This window comes from Lepidochelys olivacea (assembly GCF_965140295.1).
Source record: "Lepidochelys olivacea isolate rLepOli2 genome assembly, chromosome: 7".
In the NCBI taxonomy this organism is placed as follows: domain Eukaryota; kingdom Metazoa; phylum Chordata; order Testudines; family Cheloniidae; genus Lepidochelys; species Lepidochelys olivacea.
The window spans coordinates 73,051,753-73,075,574 of NC_140417.1; the positions used below are offsets into that span (position 1 = coordinate 73,051,753).

Below are 23,822 nucleotides of genomic sequence, written 5' to 3' on the forward strand. Positions count from 1 at the left end.
GGAAAGGTAGGATATAAAGGGGATAGAGTAACCGGACTGAACTCTTTCAAAGACCCAGCGGTCCTGTGTAATCCACTGCCAGGCATGTTGGAAACTCTGGAGGCGGTGGCCAAACGGGCAAGTAGGCGGTGGATTCAAGGGGGTGTCCTGCAGACCCTTGACCAATATTTCAAAATTGTTGTTTATTCCCCAGTGGGTGGGAGGTGGCTGCTTGAGCTTGATTTTGTCTGTGCTAAGGGGGTCTAGTGCGACTCCTAGTTATGTCGTATGATTTGGGTTGAGGCCGATAATGCTGTTGTGTGCGTAGTCTTTGGTAGGGTTGGTATTGTTGCCTCCTGGGAAAAGATGGGTGAATGCCAGGGTGCGCAGTGTTGCTCTAGAATCTTTCATGGTGTGGAGGAGTTCATCAGGTTTTTTGGAGAAAAGTTTATCCTTATCAAAGGGGAGGTCCTCCACTTTGGTCTTCAGATCTTTAGGGATGCCAGATGCAGAGAGCCATGAAGATCTGCATTTAACCACAGTAGTTGCAGTAGCAGAGCTGCTTGTAGGGCCGTTCTGGAAATTAATTGGCCCTCAACCAGGATTGATTTAAAGTCTGATCTCATATCCTCTGGAATGTAGGAGGCAAATTCGAAAAGTTTATTGTAGAGTGGAGGACGTGTAAACCTTGCGACCGAAGACGTCAAGGCGTTTAAGGTCCTTGTATTGCGGCTGTTTTGTCCGTTGTGCAACTACATCTATGACAAGAGAGTTCGGTTGTGGATGAGAAAATAGGAAGTCAGCATCCTTAGCGGGAACATAGTATTTACGTTCAACCTTTTGCAAGTTGGTAATAAAGAAGCTGGAGTTTGCCAGAGTGTGTCAGCTGGCTCCAAGAGTGCCTCATTTATGGGGAGCGCGATCTTTGAGGGCACAGAGGGTTGAAGGATTCTGAGGAGCCTATGTTGTGTTTCCTGAACCTCTTCTAAGGGGATGTCTTGACTGAGTGTCACCCTCTGGAAAAGTTCTTGAAATTGTTTACAGTCGTCCATGTTCTGTGGAGGCAGAGGGAAGAGGGCTCCGTCTGGAGCTGATGGAGAGCCAAGGGTCAGTAAGTTAGGATATGGTCCACAGCTCATGTTCTCAGGAGGGGTTCAGGCACCCTAGAAGTGGATGGAGCTGGAGACTGAGGCACAGAAGGAGGTAGTGGTTCGGTAGAAGAGGTCTGAGGGTGAGTGGTAGGAGGATGTGGCCAAGGGTACCACTGAGGCCAAGGCATAAGGTAGGAGAACCCAGTGCTGTCTATGGAGGGGTACAGTAGGGAAACTAAGACTGGTGGTTGTGAGCCGTGACTTGAGGCGGAAAAGATTCCGGTGGAGGAGGAGAAGCAGGTGGGGAGAACTCCGCCTTCTGCTGTACATCAGGTTCGCTATCAGTAAAGGTAGCCAGTTCAGGTGCGGAGAGCGGCTGTTCAAAAAATGAGCCCTGCGTATCCAGGAGCAGGGAGTTAGGCTCAGGTGGTACTGAGGTCATCTTGAGTGAGAAACTGTTGCTCCTGCTCCCTGGGCTGTGCTTAGCTTGAACTGTGCTCTAGCGCATTGTCAATTGAAAGCCTCACTGGTGCCTCAGGGCGTGTGGAGGAGCCCTGCAGGGGGTCCACTGCTGGTGCTGGAGGCAGGTTTGATGCCAACGTTCTTCCCAGCACTGAGGCAGAGCGCGCAGTCAGCACCACAGCTATTTTTAGCCTGGAGGGGGTTGGTGCCAAAGTTCTTGTTGGCAGCGGAGCAGAGCATGCAACCTGCACAGCAGCTATTTTTAGCCCAGAGGGGGTCGGTGCTGACGTTCTTGTCGGCACCTGAGCAGAGCACGTGGTCCGCACCGTGGCTATTTTTAGCACTCAAGTGCTCGGTGCCGCAGAAGCCTTCCCGGCACAGGTCAGGTTCCTGCCTCTGCGGGAGCCGCGGCTGAGGCTTTGTGACAGCCTGAGACGCCTGCCTTCTGTGCTGTCAATACAGAGGGTAAAGATCTCGCAGGAGATCCTTTACCCTTGTTAAAGTCTCTCCTCGGAGACTGTTGGGCTTCAGCTCACTTGTTTAGATAAAGCAAAAACAAGTTTATTAACTACAAAGGACAGATTTTAAGTGATTGTAAGTGAAAGCAAACAGATCAAAGCAGATTACCTAGCAAATAAACAAAAATGCAAACTAAACTTAATAAACTAAATAGATTTAATATGAATATCAGATTCTCAACCTAAAAGATTATACAAGCAGGCTGCAGATTCTTAAGGGGCAAGCTGCACTTGGGGGTTCCAAGCTGCAAAGCCAGCTGTTTTATTCACAGGCTAAAAATCCCTTTAGCCTGGGTTCAGCACTTCCCCCAGTTCAGTCTTCGCTGCTCAGGTGTTTCCAGGAGTCTTCCTGGGTGGGGAGTGAAGAACACCAGATGATGTCACTCCCTGCCCTAGACAGCCTTTGCATATGGTGGGAACCTTTTGTTCCCAAAACTTGGTTCCCAGACTGGTCCATGGAAAAACACTGACATCCCAAGATGGGAGTCCAGAGACATGTGGTCTCATCACATGTTCCTGCAGAGTCACAGCAGCCATCACTTGGAGGCTTTCTGTAGCGCTCTCAGGAAGACTCCCCAGGTAGGAGACAAGCCTCCCCCCAAGACCCTCTGTTTTTTTCCCAATGGCCCACTGCTCTGAACAGGCCCTTCCCCACCCACCATCCAGATTGAAAGCATCCTGTCCAGTGGGCACCACCCAGGTGCAACTATACCTGAAATACAGATACATAGTCAATATTCATAACCTCAGATACAAAGAAGATACACACATACAAATAGGACAATCACATTCAGCAAATCACAACCTCTCCAACGACACCCTGCATCACTTATCTTGCATAAAATACATCATAATTATATCTTAATCAGATCACAACAATATAACTGCGAAGAACTTGGGGTGCGTGTCACGCCTACCACTATTAAAAAAAACCCTGAAAAACCTATATTAACCTAACTATATAAAAGAGTAGCAAAGTCATAATGTGTGCAGAGAATCAGACAGGGGGAGCTGTCTCACCACCAAAGGAATTCAGAAGAAAGTGAGGGACAGCAGAGACCTCTCTGCCCTTGATGCCCTCAGGTCGGACGGCACAGGGGCATCCAGGGCACAGGCACCAGTCATCTACTTTGACTTTCTGCACATTGCAGGCCACAGAACCTCACCCTCCCACTCCTGTAATAGACCCCCTAACCTCTAGCTCAGTTACTGAAGTCCTCAAATCATGATTTGAAGACTTCAAGTTACAGAGAAGACCCATCACCTGGAGAACTACAAAATAATTTTCCCTTTACATCTAATTCCATTTCTGGAGGGCTCTTACTCATGAAGAATAAGCAGCTCAAGTGACATCTAAAAATAAAACTGAGCCATCCATATGACATCAAGTAGTGATTGATGTGTGTCTGGCAAGAAGCTGCTAACCTGTTTACATATATGCACTAAATAATAGCAGTCAAACTGTCTAGAGTCCTGTTAACTGCACAGCTGTTTGGCAAAGCTATAATCAATGCAGTGGTACTGGAGCAGTCTGTAGACTTAGGAAAGAACTCTACTCGGGTATGCCCTGTGTATGTTTGTGAACTCCTCTGCAACCTGCATTTTCCACTGAATGCATCCAATGAAGTGAGCTGTAGCTCACGAAAGCTTATGCTCAAATAAATCTGTTAGTCTCTAAGGTGCCACAAGTTCTCCTTTTCTTTTTTCATAAAACTACAATTTTCCAGGTTTTTGGTTTTGAATGAAAGCTCAAATTTTGAAGAAACTGATGGTATAGGTCTCCTCCTCTCAATAGAAGATTTCTCCTTGCCCATTAGTGGATGGACATATAGCACATCTTCTCTTACGTGTGCTCTGAAACGTAACAGAAACACTGATGTACATGCACAGTACTTAATTTCCAAAGGCTTACAGCTTGCGCAAATGAAAAGCAGTTCCCCTGCTTCAACAAGGCCATGAACTACCACTCAATAAGTATTTCTATGCTAAACTGCAACTTCCAGACTTCAGCCATCAAGGCTGTAGTAACAGACCACTCAAAGTAAGGGTTGTGAAGTGCTGCAAATAGAGTACAAGCAGCCCTCCTGGTTCCCAGTCGTTTACATATTCCCTTAGGCTAGGGAGCTTTTTCCACAAGGAAAGCAACAGGAAGATCCTATTTACCAAGGCTTCAGAGTAACAGCCGTGTTAGTCTGTATTCGCAAGCTGTAGCTCACGAAAGCTTATGCTCAAATAAATTGGTTAGTCTTTAAGGTGCCACAAGTACTCCTATTTACCAACACACCCTAGTTTCCCAAAACACTTAGAAGTGCTAATTTGGAGCTCTCAGGGTAAGTAGTGATGCGCATATGTAATTAACTTAGCAGAAAACTACTGCATATGTTCAGAACATGATTTTCACACTTTCATAATTTGTACCATGGATTGTCATCAGCAATTCTGCGTACTTCTTTGGACAGTTTGAGGCTGACTGATCACTTGTCCACAGTAACATCTATACATGCCCATGATATCAGATCCAAAAAGAAAATACAAGTTATTCACATTTGCGTAAGGAAATATAAATAAAGTCATCCCTTTTATGCAGACATGATATCAATCACAATTAGTGAGATTCACTCATGCACACTGAGAAAGAGAGATAGAAAAGACCTAACATTTAAATCAATTTAAACACTCATTACTAAATTTACTCCCTCACAATCTTCTAACACAAACGTGCAACTGATTAGCCACACAATCTTTACTCTCGTAAAAGAACAGTACTGTACATTCAGATATTTGAACAGGACCCATATCATAAAACCACTGGAATTTACAGCCACTCCAAATGAAAGATTATTAAAAAACAATGAGATTATTTAAATGAATATGAATTTACCTTGAATATGAAGACTGATGAACAGATAGGCTCCTAGTAATCTGACGTATAGTTTCAGTTGAGTCATTGTTCACTTTTAATCCTTCCCGTGCACTGTCACCCTTAGCAACTGGTCCTGCTGCTTGACAAATTTTAAACTTGGTTTGTTCAGTGAAGCCTAATGAGATTTGGTGGCTGACAGTAGTGATGATTTAATAAATATTCCCACTTGTCTCCTGAAAGAAAGTGAAATTAAGGTGTTAAGCAAATGTTTAAAATTCCTCCAAGCCTTCTGAAAGATGAAAAAAAAGGCAGAAAATGTTTTCAGTGGACACAATACAACTAGCCTACTGAATACATTCATTAAGATGCATTAGCCCCAACATAAATGCTAGTTTTAATTATCATAAGATTTACTATTCAAGCTACATGACAAAATACTTGGGAATACAACATGTGGTTCAAATGCATATCAAGATTATTAGCCCACAACAGATGACTGTAATTCAGGCTCACATATTGGTATCATGCTGTTGAATAAATTAGTGTGTAAATCGTGTTTTAAAATGGTTATATTGACACCTATTATAATTTATTCCTATTATACTACTAAACTGTGAGCAAGAACTTTTATCTATAATTTTCCAGGTCTCTACTGCAACAAAATCACAGTACATTCTGCCATCACACTTGAGAAAAAGCATAAAGAGCGGCCAGCATGTCAATGAAAAATATAATTTCATGGCAAGGAAGTCAACTTAACCATTTATTTTTACTATGTCAAGTTAGGCGTACTGTACAAGACTACTTAAAAAGTTAATCTTAAAAATATATTTAGTGAGTTTAATTTTACATTCAGGCTCTAAGAAACATCTAATGTAGTATCTGTGCCCTCTTTTTGAAAAAGATGCTGCATTCCAGCATGCAACACCAGTGAAATCAATTATTAATATGCTCTCTAACCCCATCTTAGAACATTAGTATCTTCCTGGCTTCCCATGAGCAGTTTTGTGCGGACAGTAAGCCTCCACTGAAAAATCATGGCTGTTACATGGATGTGCACTTGGCTAAAAAGTTTTAAAAAATTATAATCTGTTCATTCATTGAAAAGAAATAGGCAAGACTGTCAAATTTAAAAGTCACCTTTTCAGGACCACAGTAGACAAGTATCATGGTTAAATTAAAATTCAGCAGTAGTAGTCACATTATTCCCTAATGAAGTTTTTATGGTGATTAGTTAAAGGAAGCATAATTAGGTCTCAAAGGACTAAAAAGCAACTCGGACACCTAAGCAGTTAACCAAGACAAAGGAGATTTTGTATTAAGATGAACAGAACACTGATTTTGCCTTTCTTTGGCCTCTTGTTTCAGTGGGCTTGAACTCTATGACCCCTGTCAGCCTGGCGCTATTCTTGAGTGCAAAAATTTCTATTTGTTCAAGGATGTGCTGCAATTACCGATGGTGACCACTTCCACCATAAATAACTCAATCAGTCTGTTGGTAGGACTCAAGAAGTTTTCATTTTAATTAGTGCTTCAGAGGCATTTAACATGGAGGCAAATTAGTGGCAGAGCAGGGAGGTGTCTGTCACTTTCAATTTGTAGGGGTAGGGGGCATGCAGCCTTCGACCTGTGGCCTACTTTTCACACATCTGTGACTTCTTATGAAGTAACAAAGAGGCTTCATCACAAGAAACTGACAGAATTCCTGCAGAGGAAGAATATATTTGTGGCTAATGAGCCACAAAGCCATAAAACACTGGGGAAGTCCCTAACTGCAACATACCATGCAATGATATTTTTGCTATTATTAATAAGGCTTCACAGGACACACTTCCATATTTTAAAAGTAACAACAGAAATGTTGGTAAAAAGAAAAGGAGGACTTGTGGCACCTTAGAGACTAACAAATTTATTTGAGCATAAGCTTTCATGAGCTACAGCTCACTTCATCGGATGCATTCAGTGGAAAATACAGTGGGGAGATTTGTATACACAGAGAACATGAAACAATGGGTGTTACCATACACACTGTAATGAGAGTGATCAGGTAAGGTGAGCTATTACCAGCAGGAGAGCGGGGGTGGGGGGAACCTTTTGTAGTGATAATCAAGGTGGGCCATTTCCAGCAGTTGACAAGAACGTCTGAGGAACAGCGGGGGGTTGTGTGGTTGCTGGTGAGTATTTGCTTCAGGTTGGGGCGCTGTCTGTAAGCAAGGCTGGCCTGTCTCCCAAGATCTGTGATGGGTTGTCCTTCAGGATAGGTTGTAGATCCTTGATGATGCGTTGGAGAGGTACTCAATTTCCATCCCACCATCAACCTCAGCCTGGACCAGTCCACACAAGAGGTCCACTTCCTGGACACTACGGTGCTAATAAGAAATGGTCACATAAACACCACCCTATACCAGAAACCTACTGACCGCTATGCCTACCTACATGCCTCCAGCTTTCATCCAGACCACACCACATGATCTATTGTCTACAGCCAAGCTCTACAATACAACCGCATTTGCTCCAACCCCTCAGACACAGACAAACACCTACAAGATCTCTATCAAGTGTTCTTACAACTACAATACCCACCTGCTGAAGTGAAGAAACAGTTTGACAGAGCCAGAAGAGTACCCAGAAGTTACCTACTACGGGACAGGCCCAACGAAGAAAATAACAGAACGCCACTAGCCGTCACCTTCAGCCCCCAACTAAAACCTCTCCAATGCATCATCAAGGATCTACAACCTATCCTGAAGGACGACCCATCACTCTCACAGATCTTGGGAGACAGGCCAGTCCTTGCTTACAGACAGCCCCCCAACCTGAAGCAAATACTCACCAGCAACCACACACCACACAACAGAACCACTAACCCAGGAACCTATTCTTGCAACAAAACCCGCTGCCAACTGTGTCCACATATGTATTCAGGGGACACCATCATAGTGTGGCTGATGTGATTAGGCCCTATCAGAGGCTCGTTCACCTGCACATCTACCAAGGTGATATATGCCATCATGTGCCAGCAATGCCTCTCTGCCATGTACATTGACCAAACCGGACAGTCTCTACGTAAAAGAATAAATGGACACGATCAGATGTCAAGAATTATAACATTCAAAAACCAGTCGGAAAACACTTCAATCTCTTTGGTCACTCGATTACAGACCTAAAAGTGGCAATTCTTCAACAAAAAAACTTCAAAAACAGACTCCAATGAGAGACTGCTGAATTGGAATTAATTTGCAAACTGGATACAATTAACTTAGGCTTGAATAAAGACTGGGAGTGGATGGGTCATTACACAAAGTAAAACTATTTCCCCATGTTTATTCCCCACCTACACCCCACTGTTCCTCAGATGTTCTTGTCAACTGCTGGAAATGGCCCACCTTGATTATCACTACAAAAGGTCCCCACTCCCCCCTCTGCCCCATGGACTCTCCTGCTGGTAATAGCTCACCTTACCTGATCACTCTCGTTACAGTGGGTATGGTAACACCCATTGTTTCATGTTCTCTGTGTATACAAATCTCCCCACTGTATTTTCCACTGAATGCATCCGATGAAGTGAGCTGTAGCCCATGAAAGCTTATGCTCAAATAAATTTGTTAGTCTCTAAGGTGCCACAAGTCCTCCTTTTCTTTTGCGGATACAGACTAACATGGCTGCTACTCTGAGAAATGTTGGTGTATACTCTTTACATAATACACTATGCAAATATTCTGAAAAACTATAACACACTTTAATTACTATCTTTAGTGTAAGTTTTAAGCAATATAAAAACAAAAATATTCATTCTTTGAAATCATTTTTAAATTAAACATTGGTATGTCTGGGAATCCATAAAAAAGCAACTTTGTAATTATGAAACATCAATATAGCAGTATTAAATATGAATCTGGTCACTTTCTGTGTTGTTAAATTTTCAGGAGAAAGAAGGAAAAGTCTAGAAATTTCAACTCTTAATAAAATACTTAAATGAACGAGTCAGCTAAGTTTCTATTTAATGCAAAAGGGTAAAATGAGTCATGACTTCTTCTCAAGTTCTAGTAAGTAGGGTAACCTGGTACGTACTGTTTAATTATTTTTTGAAGTGTTATTTCTTTATGGAGGTTTGCAAGGTATAATACGCACAGTAGGGTCTTACTATCCTGCACTCTGCTATCCCAACGGTGCTGTAATTTGCACACACAAAAAATGTGGTCTCACTCCACTTCTCAGGAAAAATTTCACAGGAGATTGCTGAAGTCAAGTGTCATAAAAATTACCATAGTTTGTAAAAACATGCCACACCACATCTACTAGTATTCCACCTTAAATAAGTATCTTAAATAAACTACAATTGAGAAAACAGTCATTTTAGTGATCAATTGGTGTCAACGGAGCTTCATATGTCTCCTACCTAGTTCTCACTGCTGGAACGGACCCAACAGTGGTTTCACACCACATGGTCCGTGCTCCAGGAGCTGGGGGATGTTGACCAGTCAGCACTCCTCCCTTCCAACTTGTGACAGAGCCTCCCAGAGCGGAGGAGCAGCAGCTACAATGGTGCCCCTCTCAGAGTGTTCCCCTCCCTCACTTCTGGGCTTGTCTCTCTTTGCCATTAGCCTCATCAAGTTTCCCCACCCACTGAGGCAGGTGGGTGACACTTTGAGCAAGTTCACTTACTGCATAATTGGCACAAATCATTACTTCAAAATGGATCTCTAACATAGAATTAAAAGAGGCTTCAGTGTGCGGTTTCATCTAATATATGATTAATTTTATCCCTACACCAAAAACAGTTTATATATGCTAATAATTTAAAAATGTCATCCCCCATGCAAACAGGCAATAATCATCCACCTCTGTAAAAACTTCACTGTACGTTACTTTTGACTTATTTTCTCTCTGAATTTGCCCAGCATGGAAAATTATAACATTGGAAGTTCAGTACCAGTTTCTAATTTTGGGGTGCTGTTTTCATGGAAGTGAGATATTATCCTTATGAAATTTTAAAAACCATTCTTAACCTCCTTTCCCAAAATATTTATATATTTTTGTTCTTACTATAGCACTAAAAACAATACTTTATAGCTGGATCATTCCTATCTTAATTTTTTTTAAATAAATCTGTATGCAACAAAATATTTAAAAGCAAGCTCTGTAATTATTCCATAACTGCTGAAACTATTCTGATTTGTTGCAAGCACGTTGCCACTTAAAAGATTTATCTCAAAAGTGACATGTTAATAAAATTCAAGGGGTATGTGAGATCTATTTTTGTTTGTCTCTGATATATACACAAGATCTTAAATTTGTTACCACTTAATTCCAATTTTTTTTAAATGTTAATGTTAAATCTGGTCTTCCTGAGGTCAAGATAGGTCACAGATGAGTCTTGAGAGTTTCCTTATCCCTCATTTGAGCTTGTCTTCCTAAGTGTACATCATGTCTTTGATTTAAAATAGGTGTCAAGACTACCTGTTCTCCATTTGTCTACAGAGTATTTTTCCAGATTAGGAAAATAGGGTATGCTTGAGAAAGTGTTCATGTAACCTTAAACACAACCTTGCATCTAGTGTAGACACAGTTCAATACCTTTAAAAATACGTGAGTTGGCCATGTTTGATCCCTACAAAAAGCCCCAGAAAAATTAGGTAGACATAACCTGAATATTTCATGTTCTCTATTTAAAAAAACAACAACAAAATTTTACATCTAAAGGCAAAGATGCCAACCTTGCAGTAAGACTTTCAGGCATGTTAATGGAAAAAAAAAAATAAGGGAGGAATTATGGAGGTTTCCTGAGCCTCTCTCTGCTAACCTCCACTCCCCCCAGAGAAACCGAGACCTCTCCCCCGCTGTCCCCTCCCCTACCTCTTTATAGCCAACTGGCAAATCCTGGGATCCCTGGACCCCTCCCTCCCTCAATGTGCCCCTGACTCGCAAATAGGGAAAAGAGGTGAGTCAGACCTCGGAAATCTGCCCTCCTATGCTGCCTCGGGCCTGGACCTTCTTCCTAGGATGATCCTCTGCCTCTTCTCCCTCCTCTGTCACATTCACTCTCTCCTCCTCCTGCCCCTTCTCCCCACACAGCTTCTCCTCCCCTTCAGACTGTGCACTGGGGGGTTGATGGAAGGCAAGCCACAGCCATTGTCAGCAGGGTTTTGGGCACTGGATTCACTGCCCAAGCCACAAGCTGTATATTAAGCTCTAACTGCACTGTGTGGACTCTTGACGCACTCTAAGTGCCTAGAGTACGTTACCACAGTCCAGCAGGGTCTATGTGGCACAGTTAGAGTGCAGCATACAGCCTGTGGCATGGTCAGTGAATCCAGTAGTGCCACAACCCATTCAAAATCACCGTGGCTTGCCTTCTTTTAGACTTTCACTGCACAGTCCGTGCATGTGCCACAGGAGAGATGGAGAAGAATATTGTCCCATGGCCGTGTATTATTTTCTGTGTTCATCAGACCCCACTGGTGGGGAGTGATACACACGTGCACATACACACTTTTTAATATATGTATAGAATGTGTGTTTAGAAGATTTAAGCCTGAATTAGTCATTTCATAATTGCACATAAAAATTGTAAAGTAAATGAGGGAGGGAGACATCACTGAAAATGGTGCCAAAAACAACATAATCCAGTTTTTTCTTCTCTTTTATAGGTCCCTGATAAAGTGCACTGCCTCAGTCAATATTAATTAATCAATATATGGTTAGTCCAAGATGGAATTTCTCCAGAAAATATCTGATTTTGATAATGACATACAACCCAACAACTGATTTTCTATCTTCTAATCTGTTACGACACGAAATGGATTCATGAATGTTGGTCTGGCCACAACTTATGATTTTTAAAAAAATCTTAAACTCAACAAACCAAGAAGTTCACCATTACACAAAGTTTTCAAGAATTCTTTGTTTTTCCTCCAGCAAATAACCCAGGTGACAGCCATTATAGACTTAATTTGACTAACCGGGAGGAATTAGTTGCAAACCAAAAGGTGGAAGGCAACTTGAGTTTTAAGGAAAGGAAGGAATGAGAGCAACAGAACAAGAACAACAGATTTCAAAGAAGCAGATGAACTTGGTAAGTAAGATTCCATGGGAAGAAAATCTAAGGGAAAAGCGTTCAAGAGTGTTGGTAGTGTCTCAAAGAGACAATATCGAAGGCACAACAACAAACTTGCCAATCCTAAGGAAAGATAGGATGTATGAAAATCAATAAGGCTGCACGAGGAGCATTTTGATGACCTAAAAACCCAGAAGAAACTGTACAAGAAGTGGAAACATGGACAAATTGCTAAAGGTGAGCACAAGCAAATAGGGACAAAATCAGAAAAGCTAAGGCACAAAACTAGTTACACCTTGCAAGGACGTAAAAGGCAATAAGGAGAGGTTCTGTAAAAACATTAGAAGCAAGAGAAAGACAAAGCAAAGTGTAGCTTCATCACTTAGTGAGTAAGGAGACCTAATAAAGGACAAGAAGGCTGAGGTACTGAATGCCTATTTTGCTTCAGTCTTCGCCCCAAAGGTTAACTATGACCAGACATTTAACACCATTAATATTAAAAACCACGGGGAAGGAAGACAAGCTAAATGGGGAAAGAACAAGTTAAAGAATATTTAGGTACGTTACATATACTCAAGTTACCAGGGCCTGACAAAATTCACCCTAGAGTACTTAAGGAATGAGCTGAAGCTATCTCAGAACCATCAGTGATTATCTTTGAGAACTCATGACGGAAGGGTGAAGGGCAAGCATAGTATTTCTATTTTAAAACAGGGAAAAGGAGGACCCAAGAAATTATAGATCAGTCAGCCTAACTCTGACTCCTGGAAAGATACTGGAATATATTATTAAACAATCAATTTGTAAGCACCTAGAGAATTGATAGCATTATCATGAAAAGCAAACACGGATTTGTCAAGAACAAATCATGCCAAATCAACCTAATTTCCATCTTTGACTGGGTTACAAGCCTACTGGACGGGAGGAAGCAGCAGATGTGATATACTTTGATTTTATTATGGCTTTAGACAGTCCCACAAGACATTCTCATAAGCTAACTACAGAAATGTGGTTTAGATTAAATTACTACAAGACGAGTGCAAATCTGGCTGAAAAAACGTATTCAGAGTATAGTTATCAACTGTTAGCTATCCAGCTGAAAGGATGGGGTCTGTCCTGGATCTAGTACTATTCAATATTTTTATTAATGAATTGGATAATGGCATATCTGAAGAGCATGCTTATAAAATTTGTGGTTAACACCAAGCTGGGAGGGACTGCAATTCAAAGGACCTTGACAAATTGGAGAATTTTTCTGAAGTCAACAAAATGAAATTCAATCCAGTGCAAAGTACTCCATGTAGGAAGGAAAAAAATCAAACGCACAGCTACAAAATGGGGAATGACTATCTAGGCACTAGTACTGCAGAAAAGAATCTGGGGGTTATAGTGCATCATAGATTGAACATGAGCCAAGCGTCATGAAGTTGTGAAAAAGGCTAATATCTTTCTGGGTGTGATATGCAAGAAATGGGAAGTAACTGTCCTGTTCTACTCAATACTAGTAAGGCCTCAGGTAGAGTACTGTCTCTCTTGGAAAAATGTGGACAAACAAGAAAAGACACACCGTAGTAAAACAGTGACGCTAACTTCACTTAAGTGCTGTCAAATGTACGAAATAACAGTAACAGATAAAAATATTCAGGCAAGAGAGATTTTTAAGTGGATTGTCACTTTATAGCAGTGGCTCTCAACCGTTCCAGACTACTGTACCCATTTCAGGAGTCTGATTTGTCTTGTGTACCCCCAAGCTACACCTCACTAAAAACTACTTGCTTACAAAATCAGACATAAAAATACGGAAGTGTCACAGGATACTATTACTGAAAAATTGCTTACTTTCTCATTTTTACCATACAATTATAAAATCAATCAACTGGAATATAAATATTGTACCTACATTTCAGTGTATAGTATACAGAGCTGTATAAACAAGGCATTGTATGTATGAAATTTTAGTTTGTACTGACTTTGCTAGTGCTTTTTATGTAGCCTGTTGTAAAACTAGGCAAATATCTAGATGAGTTGATGTACCCTCTGGAAGACCTCTGCGTACCTACAGGGGTACATGGCTGAGACCCACTGCTTTCTGGTATCAGTAAATGAACCTCAATAAATCATCACTATAATTTAAAAATCTGAAGAAACTAAAATCTATGGGCCAGATTCTCACCTGGTGTAAACAAACTTTGGTCCAATGAAGTCAATGGGAACTATGCCAATTTATACCTGCTCAGAATGAATCTCCGTTTGTTAACATGACCTAATCCGAATAATTCCGATTAGAACTGGTTTTGCTACTTCAATTTAATACTCTTAATATTAGTATAGGTTTAGGTTTTTAAGAGCCAAGACAGACGTATTAATACTTTGTCAATGCAAACTCCTATAACATTTAAAATGATAGATTCAATGTGTATCTGTTTACATATTGCATTTGCAGTGTGTTGTAGCAGTGTTGGTCTCAGGATATTAAAGAAACAAGATGGATGAGGTAATGTCTTTTATTGAACCAACTTCCGTTGGTGGAAGAGAGAAGCTTCTTCATATCTCTGTGTAGCTTGTCTCTTTCACAGGCAGAAGTTGGTCCAATAAAATATATTACCTCACCCACCTTGTCTCTCTTCATATTATACTGTCAGCCACAAGACAGGAAATGAAATGCTGAAGTCTTATTTGTGGGATGTTTATAAACACTGGTAGCTCACTTTTAAGAGTCACGGACAACACACATTCACTTCCAGGTACTGCAGTAGCATTTCTGCTCATACAGAAGAATAAGCGTCTGACAATTCTGATTCCTGAAACAGCAGAGTTTATAATCAATGGAAAAGTCTGAAGATTTCTTATTTTTAAATAACTGGAGGGAGGTACCCAACGGTATGTTGCATATTTTAACAGCAATTAATGAATGGGATTTTGTTCCACCCAAGAAAGCATTTCACAAATGAAGAGGTTATGTTTCCCCCCACTTACAACAGTTTCTTAAAAAATAATTTAATTACGACAGATCTGATTGTTTCATATCTAAAGTTACTACTAATGAAGAAATTACAGCGTAGCTGCTTTATACTGTGTCCTGCACAATTCTGTTAGTTGGGAACGCCACTCTCTTCATTCCGGCATGCCCATATGACTATTATTCAGGGATTCCAATTAAATAATTGCTATAGAATTTCTGCCAAAATATTACAGTACTGAAATTCAGCAAAATGTTTTCCCAGTGCCATGAGATATTTATGCATATCCTATTGTGCTACAGACATCACACATTTTCTAATTTGAGTAATAACCCTCATTTACTATACAACTTTTATTCATCTTGACCCATGATTTTCCTTCTTTTAACTCTATTATTGGCTGCCATTAAGGGCAGTATCTCTCACTAGCTGGGATAATAGGTGAGCTGACATCCATGCTCCTTGCTAGCATAACTGACAATAATTCGTCCTAGCATAAACTAGTAAGGAATACTATGACCAGCCAGTACATAAACTATCATCTCTACAACATGCTTAACAACCAGTTTTTTTGCTGGTTTCCTAATGTCAAATGACTCAGTAGATGTGAATGTGAACAAAATACAGGCATATCTCCAAATTTAACAGAAATCCAAACGGAAAATGCAATTAAAATTGTGCAAACTAAACCAGAACAAATATTAGTTAATGTAACAGAATGCCATTCACCCGCTTTTATTAAGCTTGCATTCATAGACAATAAAAAAAGAAAATGAGAAACTATTTAAATATAAATAAATTTCATTCAGATGCCATTGCTGTTTTGGTAAATGTGCATCATCATAATTTGGCCACATCACATTGTCTCCTAGATTTTTCACACAGTTTTGATCTGAGCAACAGGCATACCAACATACACTGAGAAAGAGAACTAAAGCCTTGACCCTGCACAGGCTTACATACCTTTATATACATAAGTAGTCCCACTGAAGTCAGGACAGGGAACTTAAAAACTATACATTTTATTTTAGCAAGAATACAGAAGATATTCAAATTAATGAAGTGAACACAGCGTTGCTTTCAGCTTCATACAGCACACCTAGTGAGTGCTTTAGCTTGCTTAAAGCATTTGATCACAGAAAGAAAAAAGGTTTTGTACAACAGTCACTGCAAAAATTAAAAATTACATGGTCAGAGTTTCCTGTATTTAGATGAACTGATATCAGTCTATTACTGTTACAGCAATAAAACAGTCTCGAAACACAACCAACCATACAACAAAACATTCAGATAAGTATTTTTGCTTTCAAAGTAGACAGTATTACATAAATCCAATATTTCAAGAGGAGCATTTCATAAAAATGACAAAAGATCATCTCTTAAATGAATACTCTGTTTGACTGTCATTTGTCCATGTATGTCACTTCATGATGAATACAGGAAAACAAAATACATCTCTTTACATGTTGAGCTTGATTAAGAAAACAAATATGGATAGTCTTAAATTTTTTTCAAAAGTCATGTAGCTAAATCAAAACTGGCATTTCAGCTGCAAACAATTTTTTTTATATTAATATTTTGCCCACATGAGGGTAGTATAAGTTAACTTGTGACTAAGAAGGGCCAATTGTGTTAAAATCTACATCATTTCTAGAGGATGTGCCTTTTAAAATAACTATAGTTACTATTTAAAAAAAAACAAATTTCAAGTTTGGCGTGAATGAAGAAAAAAATATTTAACAGCAGCAAAACACAGCCAAATCAATGGTTTTAATATAAATGCTGGAAAATAAGACTACAGTCACTCTTTATCCCTCTCATCTCAGCCCCAATCTTAATTCTTGTTTTCTATGTAGTAAGGTTTTTCTTCTCTTCTGGCCAGCTGCCAGTTCTATAAAATAACTTGGAGTAAAGCTCTCCCCTTTCCTTGGGCCCTTCCCCCTAAGCAGCCCCAGGCGCCCTGTCTGACATGCTTTTCAAGGCGTGCTAGACTACATCGCAGACTTTCTGGCTCCACTTCCATTGTTTGCATGGCTGCTCTGCTCCTTATCCAGAGCCTGGATTAGCATAAGAATACTGCCTTCCCCCTCCGAGAGCAATCTCCCCCTCCAGAACACCTTACACCCCCTAAAAGAAAACAAAAGAAGGATTTTATTTTCACAATTCCCCTCCCCCGCACATACACAGACTTAAATAACCTTTTCCTATTCAAGGTTGTTAAAAATTAAAATCTTAACAATTAACTAAATCTGACCATGCTCAAAAATACTTGTTTGCATATATTGGTAATTGCCAAAAAGGTTAAGAGAGTCAACTTGATATTATTGTTACAGAACCTCATTCTCCATGCTCACCTACCTGGCACGATTTTATTTAGTGTTGTGTTATAGAAATATACTTTCAAACCAGAGGGCATTGCACACTCAATCCAGGAACAGAACTGATGTCTAGAGGCAGATTGGTGGGGGGAGATACCCTATAGAGCAGGGTTGGGCAAACTTTTTGGCCTGAGGGCCACATTGGGATTGCAAAACCGTATGGAGGGCCGGGTAGGAAAGGCTGTGCCTCCCCAAACAGCCTGGCCCGTAACCCCTATCACCCCGTCCCACTTTGTGCCCCCTGACTGCCCCCCTCAAAACCCCCGACTCCAACCCCCCTCCCCCGCTCCTTGTCCCCTGACCGTCCCCTCCCAGCACTCCCCGCCCTTAACCGCCCCCCAGGACCCCACCCTGTAACCAACCACCCTGCTCCCAGTCCCCCGCCCCCTAACCACACCCCTGCCTCGACAAGCCCCCCGAGACCCCTCGCCAATCCAACCCCTCCTGTTCCCCATCCCTTGACCGTCCCCCTGAACCTCCTCCCCATTCAACCGCCCCCTGCTCCCTGTCCCCTGACTGCCCCCAGGACCCCCAGCCCCTTATCCAACCCCCCAGCCTTGGCCCCCTTATCATACCGCTCAGAGCAGCATGTCTGGCAGCCGCGTCGCCTGGCCGGAGCTAGACACGCTGCCGCTCTGCTCGGCAGGAGTGGCAGGCCAGAGCCCTGCCCACACAGCAGCACCACTCCAGGGGAGAGGGGACAGAAGGGGAGGGCCCGGGGGCCAGCCTCCCAGGTCGGGAGCTCAATGGCCAGGCAGGACGATCCCGCGGGCCGGATGTGGCCTGCAGGCCGTAGTTTGCCTACCTCTCCTACAGAGTCCTAATCCATTTGCCCTCTGCAAAAAAAAAAAAAAACCTAAGAACTCTCAAATACTTTGAGCAACATAAATTTTAAACATAGTAAACAGCCCAAGAGTTATTTTGTCTAAAAAAAAAAAAAAAAAAAAAAAAAGCTGGCAAACACCTGTGCCAACAGGTTCAATGTGGGAGTCTCTTTCCTGCTTATTTATTTGCTCTTCCTCCAGTGTTCAACGAATGATGCCAAGGGCCCTTTTCCAAATTCTAGCAATAATATTAACACAGGGCCTACCATTAAGAAGGGCATGGCAAGGTTACTTCATAAATAAGGCTGTGATTTAGTCACGGAATCTGTGACTTCCAAAGACCTCCAGCCAGTGCGGGTGGCAGAGGGGAGCCCCGCCGCTTTTGGCCACCACGGGCTGCAGGGGCCGCGGTAGGCATGGAGAACCCTGCAGCTCCGAACCCACACAGGCGTCAGGCAGGACCTGGCATCAGCGCGAATCCCCGCTGCTCCCAGTCACCGCAGTCCGCAGGGGGGGTCCACTGCTCCCCACTCCTGCGGTCAGCAGGGGGAGACCACCATCCCTGGCTCTCATCCACCACAGGTGGTAAGGGGACCCCTGGAGCTCCCAGCTGCCACAGGCAGCAAGGAAGACCCCCGCAGATTTGAGCTGCCAGCGGAGGGGGACCTTGGAGCTCCCAGCCCACCCCTCCGCAGCTGCTGAGGCTACTGATTTTGTCATGGGTACTTTTAGTAAAAAGTCAAGGACAGGTCACAGGCTTCTGTGAATTTTTCATTATTGCCCGTGACCTGTCCCTGACTTACACTAAAAATATCCGTGACAAAAACAGCCTTATTCATAAAGAGCAACAGGCAAGTAACTTGTTATTGACAGTTTAAAACAATCAGAATAAACATAGATACTGTTCATCATTGCTGAACCTAGTGTGATTTGGTTCAAGTTAATTTTTCAAACCCAACATTTTGTAAACAAGATGGTCTCATCCCTGTGATCTATGCCTAGTAAAATTAACAATCATTTAATTTGGTGTTATTCAGCACGTCCCACTTTCAATGGTGCAGACAGAAATCTGATTACTTTTCTGCATATGCGTCAAGCAAATGCTATTCGCAGAAGTAAAACCAAAATCTTAGGTTTCAGAGTAACAGCCGTGTTAGTCTGTATTCGCAAAAAGAAAAGGAGTACTTGTGGCACCTTAGAGACTAACCAATTTATTTGAGCATAAGCTTTCGTGAGCTACAGCTCACTTCATCGTATGCATCCGATGAAGTGAGCTGTAGCTCACGAAAGCTTATGCTCAAATAAATTGGTTAGTCTCTAAGGTGCCACAAGTACTCCTTTTCTTTTTGCAAAATCTTAGGTTGATTCATCTGATCACAGTGCGAAATTCTGCCAAGTTGGGAGAGGAGCAGTGTAGTGGTCTCTTGATCTCAAGTGGGGAGGGAGGCAACTCCGCCTCACTGCATCAGGCAATAGTGTTTGGTCTCAGGCCCTTCTGGCTGGGGCCGACCAAGAAGCAGTCCATAGCTCACAGCCTCTTGGCTGGAGCAAACAACAGTCAACAGTTGAGAGTTTTGGCCCCAGGGTGAAGCAGAGCAGTAACCAGTCTTTAGCTTAGAGTCTCCTGGCTAAGGCAGACAGCAATCAACAATCTAAAGCCCACAGCCTCCTGGCTGGGGCAACAAACAATCAAGCCACAGGCCTTCAGGCCTGGGATGAGTGTGTTGCCAATCCCCAGATAGGGGGAGTGGCAAAGACAGTAGGGGAACCTGGGAACACCCTCATACACTGGGTCTCAGCGCAGGACCATGTTAGTGGCAGGCAGTACCGCCACTGGGTTGGCAGGGAAACCAAAATCCGCTGCCTTGCTTCCCAGCACCACAATCTGCCCAATGTCTGGTTCTCCTGGGCTACTTTCTACCCCACTTAGTTAGCATTGCTCCGTTGAGATGGGGTTCTGTTTTGCCACCTCGCAGCAGCTACTTCAGCCACTCTTCAGGGTCCTCAGTCTCTTTGCTCAGTAGGGCACTGGTCTGCACGGCTGCTGGTCCAGGGTCCCACAAAAGGTTCAGCTCCCTAGAAGAGATGTCCACTTCCTTCTCTGTTGTGGCCTCAACTGAGCTACAGGACCCTCCCTTTATACTTCCTGCCCTGCCCTGGCACTTCCCCCGAGAAGAGTGGGCTGGGTTTGGTCCCTCCCAAGTCCAGAGGGAGGCGACTCTGCCTCACTATAAGCAGGCACTATCAGAATTAGAGGCCTAAGCTTGATCTGTTGCTCCCCAGGCCAGCATAAACTGAGAGTCCTGTGGAAACACCATGCTCGGCCTCCAGGGAAGGAACTAACTTACAGTCCCTCTTAAGTGACTTTTTATGACCTGCTGACAAAACAGAATTGGATGGTCTCTGGACTGAGTTGCCTCCAATATTTCTTGGCTAGAAGCACTGATAGCCCAAAGTAGCCTTTGAGAGCAAACAGGAAGAATAAAGGAAAAACTAGGAGCTCCCCTCTTAGTCAACAAAAGCTACAAAGAAAAAAGTTATATCTGAACACGAAGTGTTAATGAAATAATTACAGGTAAAATATTTTTTCCATAAACTCAATAGGTGTTTAAATCAACAAGTTATCTTTATACAAGCAGAAGTTTAATGAATGAAATTTTAACTACAATTAAACTGATTTTCCCAGAAATACTAATAACTCCCCTGGCCTGAAAAAAAAAAATCATACATTTTCATCATGTGTATTTGGATACTGTTGGTACCTTATGTACAGCCTCACAACTATTCTTTTGTACTCTTTGGTACATACAAGTAGGTTTATTAGGCTTCAATAAGCACAGGCAGAATGAAGAGGCAAGCAAGGATGCAAAATAAAATTCCAGCTGCCACCAAAAATATCTTATAATTAGATGGGACCGCTGTCTGTTATGTAACTTGTAAACTATTTTGATATTCTCAATATCAAAAATTGATAACCATCACTACTACAGCACATGATAAGCTAAAGTGTACAAAAACTGTTACCTACCTTTTTGTAACTGTTGGTCTTAGAGATGTGTTGCTCATGTCCATTCCATTCTAGGTGTGCGCGTGCCTACGTGCACAGTTGTCAGAGATTTTTGCCTTAGCATCCTGATTTATGTGCACTGGCATGGTCACATCACCAAGACTATCACCCAAGCCACAGGAGGATGGAGTATTTCACTTATTGTCCTTCAGTTCTCTGTAGCCTGTGACAGTTGATAGTCCAATATTACATGACAGTCTTTTTCCTGCTGTTCTGTCTTCACACACTTACCCTTCAATGACCTCACCTGCTCTCTCTCTGTCATTTCTACGTCAATAATTCAGATGCAACTCTCTACTAACAACATCTCCCCATCCTCCATCGGGGCTTAAAAGACTTCTTGCCTTGGCTCTCCTCTCACTGACATCCCACAACTACCTTGAACTAAACATAGCAAAAAATGAATTTATCCTGCTTCTAAACCTCTTCACCATTAGCAACTCCTTTATATCCTCAATCACTCAAGATTGCATCCTTGTGATTATCCGACTCCTTCCTTTCCTCTCTTCATATTAAGGCTCTCAACAGTCTAAAATCATGCTGCTTCCTGTCCATCCCCACTATCAAAACCCTGGTTGTTCGCTCCATGATTCTCTTACAGTAATTCGTGCAACTACCTCCTCTCAGGTGGACCAAACTCTCAATTCTCCCTTCTTCATATCCAACTTTCAGCAGCTAAAAGTCTTCTTGTTTCAAGAAGCAGCCTTGTATACCTCCAAGATGGAAAAAAGATTTAAAAGCATATTGTTGAATTTGCACTGGAATTAGTAAAGAACTAATTATACACCCACAAAATCATAAATACATATTCATAGCGTAATTTAGACACCTTTGTGCTGAGGGACTGACCCACAGATTTATCCCAATAAAACAAAACAATTAGAAGATTTACTAATTGGTTTAGTCATATTCACGTAGCAATTAAGGGCTTTTTAAATCTCTACTACTGTGTAAGAAATGTCAGTCTGGATTCCCTGAGAGTGAGACAGGTGGAGGGAAGAACACAGATTTAGAATATGTCTACACTACAGCTTATGTCAGCATAAATTACGTCGCTCAGGGGGGTGAATAAACCACCCCTGAGAGACATAAGTTACACCGACATAAGCGCTGGTGTGGACAGCACTATGTCAGCAGGAAAACTTCTCCTGCCAACAAAGCTACTACTGCTCATGGGGCTGGAGTAGTTAACCTGATGGAAGAGCTCTCTCCTGTCAGGTTAAAGCAGCTAAATTAGAAAGCATTGGTGCAGCTGTGCTGCTGTAAGCTCTCTAGTGTAGCCGAAGCCTCAGTATACCAGACACTGCCTTAGTCGGGAATTTTGTGAAAGGACATGGGATCATTTATTTCCATGGAACACTTTTTATGTGGAATCAACCATTAGGGAGTTTAGATTTCACTCTCTGTGCTGAGGATAAAACTATGAAGAATGTAGTATTTCATGGCAGATGATAAAATCAGTAAGTTAAGATGATCCCACACATGAGCAACTATATGAAGTATATGGTACCTGTGATGGGGTGTACCAACCCCGCAGCTGGCCAATGGGGACATACCAATCACTGTGGGCCTAACAGGCCATGCCCCCTCACCACTGCTGTGCATGCTCTAGGTGAAATGGACAGATAAAAGGAGGAATCCTAGCTCAGTCTGGGCTGCCTAAGAAAGAGGAAGGATGCGTGTTGCAAGCTCCTGTAGAACACCAGAGACCCTCCAAGTGATGGGAACTGTGGTCCCAGACTACGCTGTGGACGACCAGGCGACTGCAGAGGTTGACGGGGACACTGAGCCGCTGCCAGCTGGAGAGAGGCCTGAGATGCAACTTGTGGTAGAAAGTGACCCAGAGAATGTAGTAGAAGCCAATGCTTAAACCCTTAACAGGGAATTTCCTGGCTTCATAGGGACCTGGGTTGGAACCTAGTGGAAGAGAATTTCCCCTATCCCACCCCACTTGCTACTAGCCGTGGCTACTGTTTGTTTGCCTGCCCTACCCAGGAGGCTCAGGGGCCATAGGCTCTTTGTTATGCCCTGCCTACGCAGTCAGGACGCCCAAATACTGTTGCTTGCCCCAGCAAGGAGACTCAGATGCCACAGACTGCCTGTTTGCCCTGAACTGCCCAGGGACTACCAATTGTTTGTCCTGACCTGCCGAGAGGGTCAGGACCCCAACTGCTGTTGCTTGCCCCATAGACTGCTTGTTTACTCTGCCCCACCCAGGTTCTACAGACTGACTGACTGTTCTGCCAGGCCCAGAGGGTCAGAAACCCCAGTTGTTACTGTCTGCCCCAGCCAGGAGGCTTGGAGGCTACAGACTGCTTGTTCTAACCCGCCCAGGGGCTGTGAATTGATAATTTGCTCAACCCTGCCAGGGGTCGTTAGGCCATTTTATTTTAACAATTTGATCCCACAGGGAGTCCAGATGACAGTGTGATAGGGTGTACCAACCCCACATCGGGCCAATGGGGGCAGCCCTGTTCGACAAACAGGGCCCCCTGTCACAGCACCCTTCAAACACCTTTGGGCTGTATGTTGTGGAGAAACCAAAGATCGCTGTGTCTTGGTGTAGATAGTACTCCCCGTGGGCTCTGAGCTGGATGCTGAATCTCCCAATGGAAGGTCTGGG

The 23,822-nt window shown here is 42.6% G+C and overlaps 1 protein-coding gene across 2 annotated transcripts in view; it reads right to left on the reverse strand.

Moving 5' to 3' along the window:
• Window positions 1–23,822, reverse strand: part of BMPR1A (bone morphogenetic protein receptor type 1A) — a 172,426-nt gene that overhangs the window by 86,001 nt on the left and 62,603 nt on the right. The window contains exons 3-5 of one of the 2 annotated variants that reach the window (XM_084635590.1): window positions 21,817–21,912; window positions 21,161–21,362; window positions 4,932–5,146 (exon numbers count right to left, since the gene is read on the reverse strand). In XM_084635590.1, coding sequence (XP_084491716.1) covers window positions 4,932–4,998 — 67 coding nt within the window. In that variant the 5' untranslated portion in view covers window positions 4,999–5,146; window positions 21,161–21,362; window positions 21,817–21,912. The remainder of the gene's footprint in view (window positions 1–4,931; window positions 5,147–21,160; window positions 21,363–21,816; window positions 21,913–23,822) is intronic. The other variant, XM_084635589.1, reaches the window with a different exon arrangement.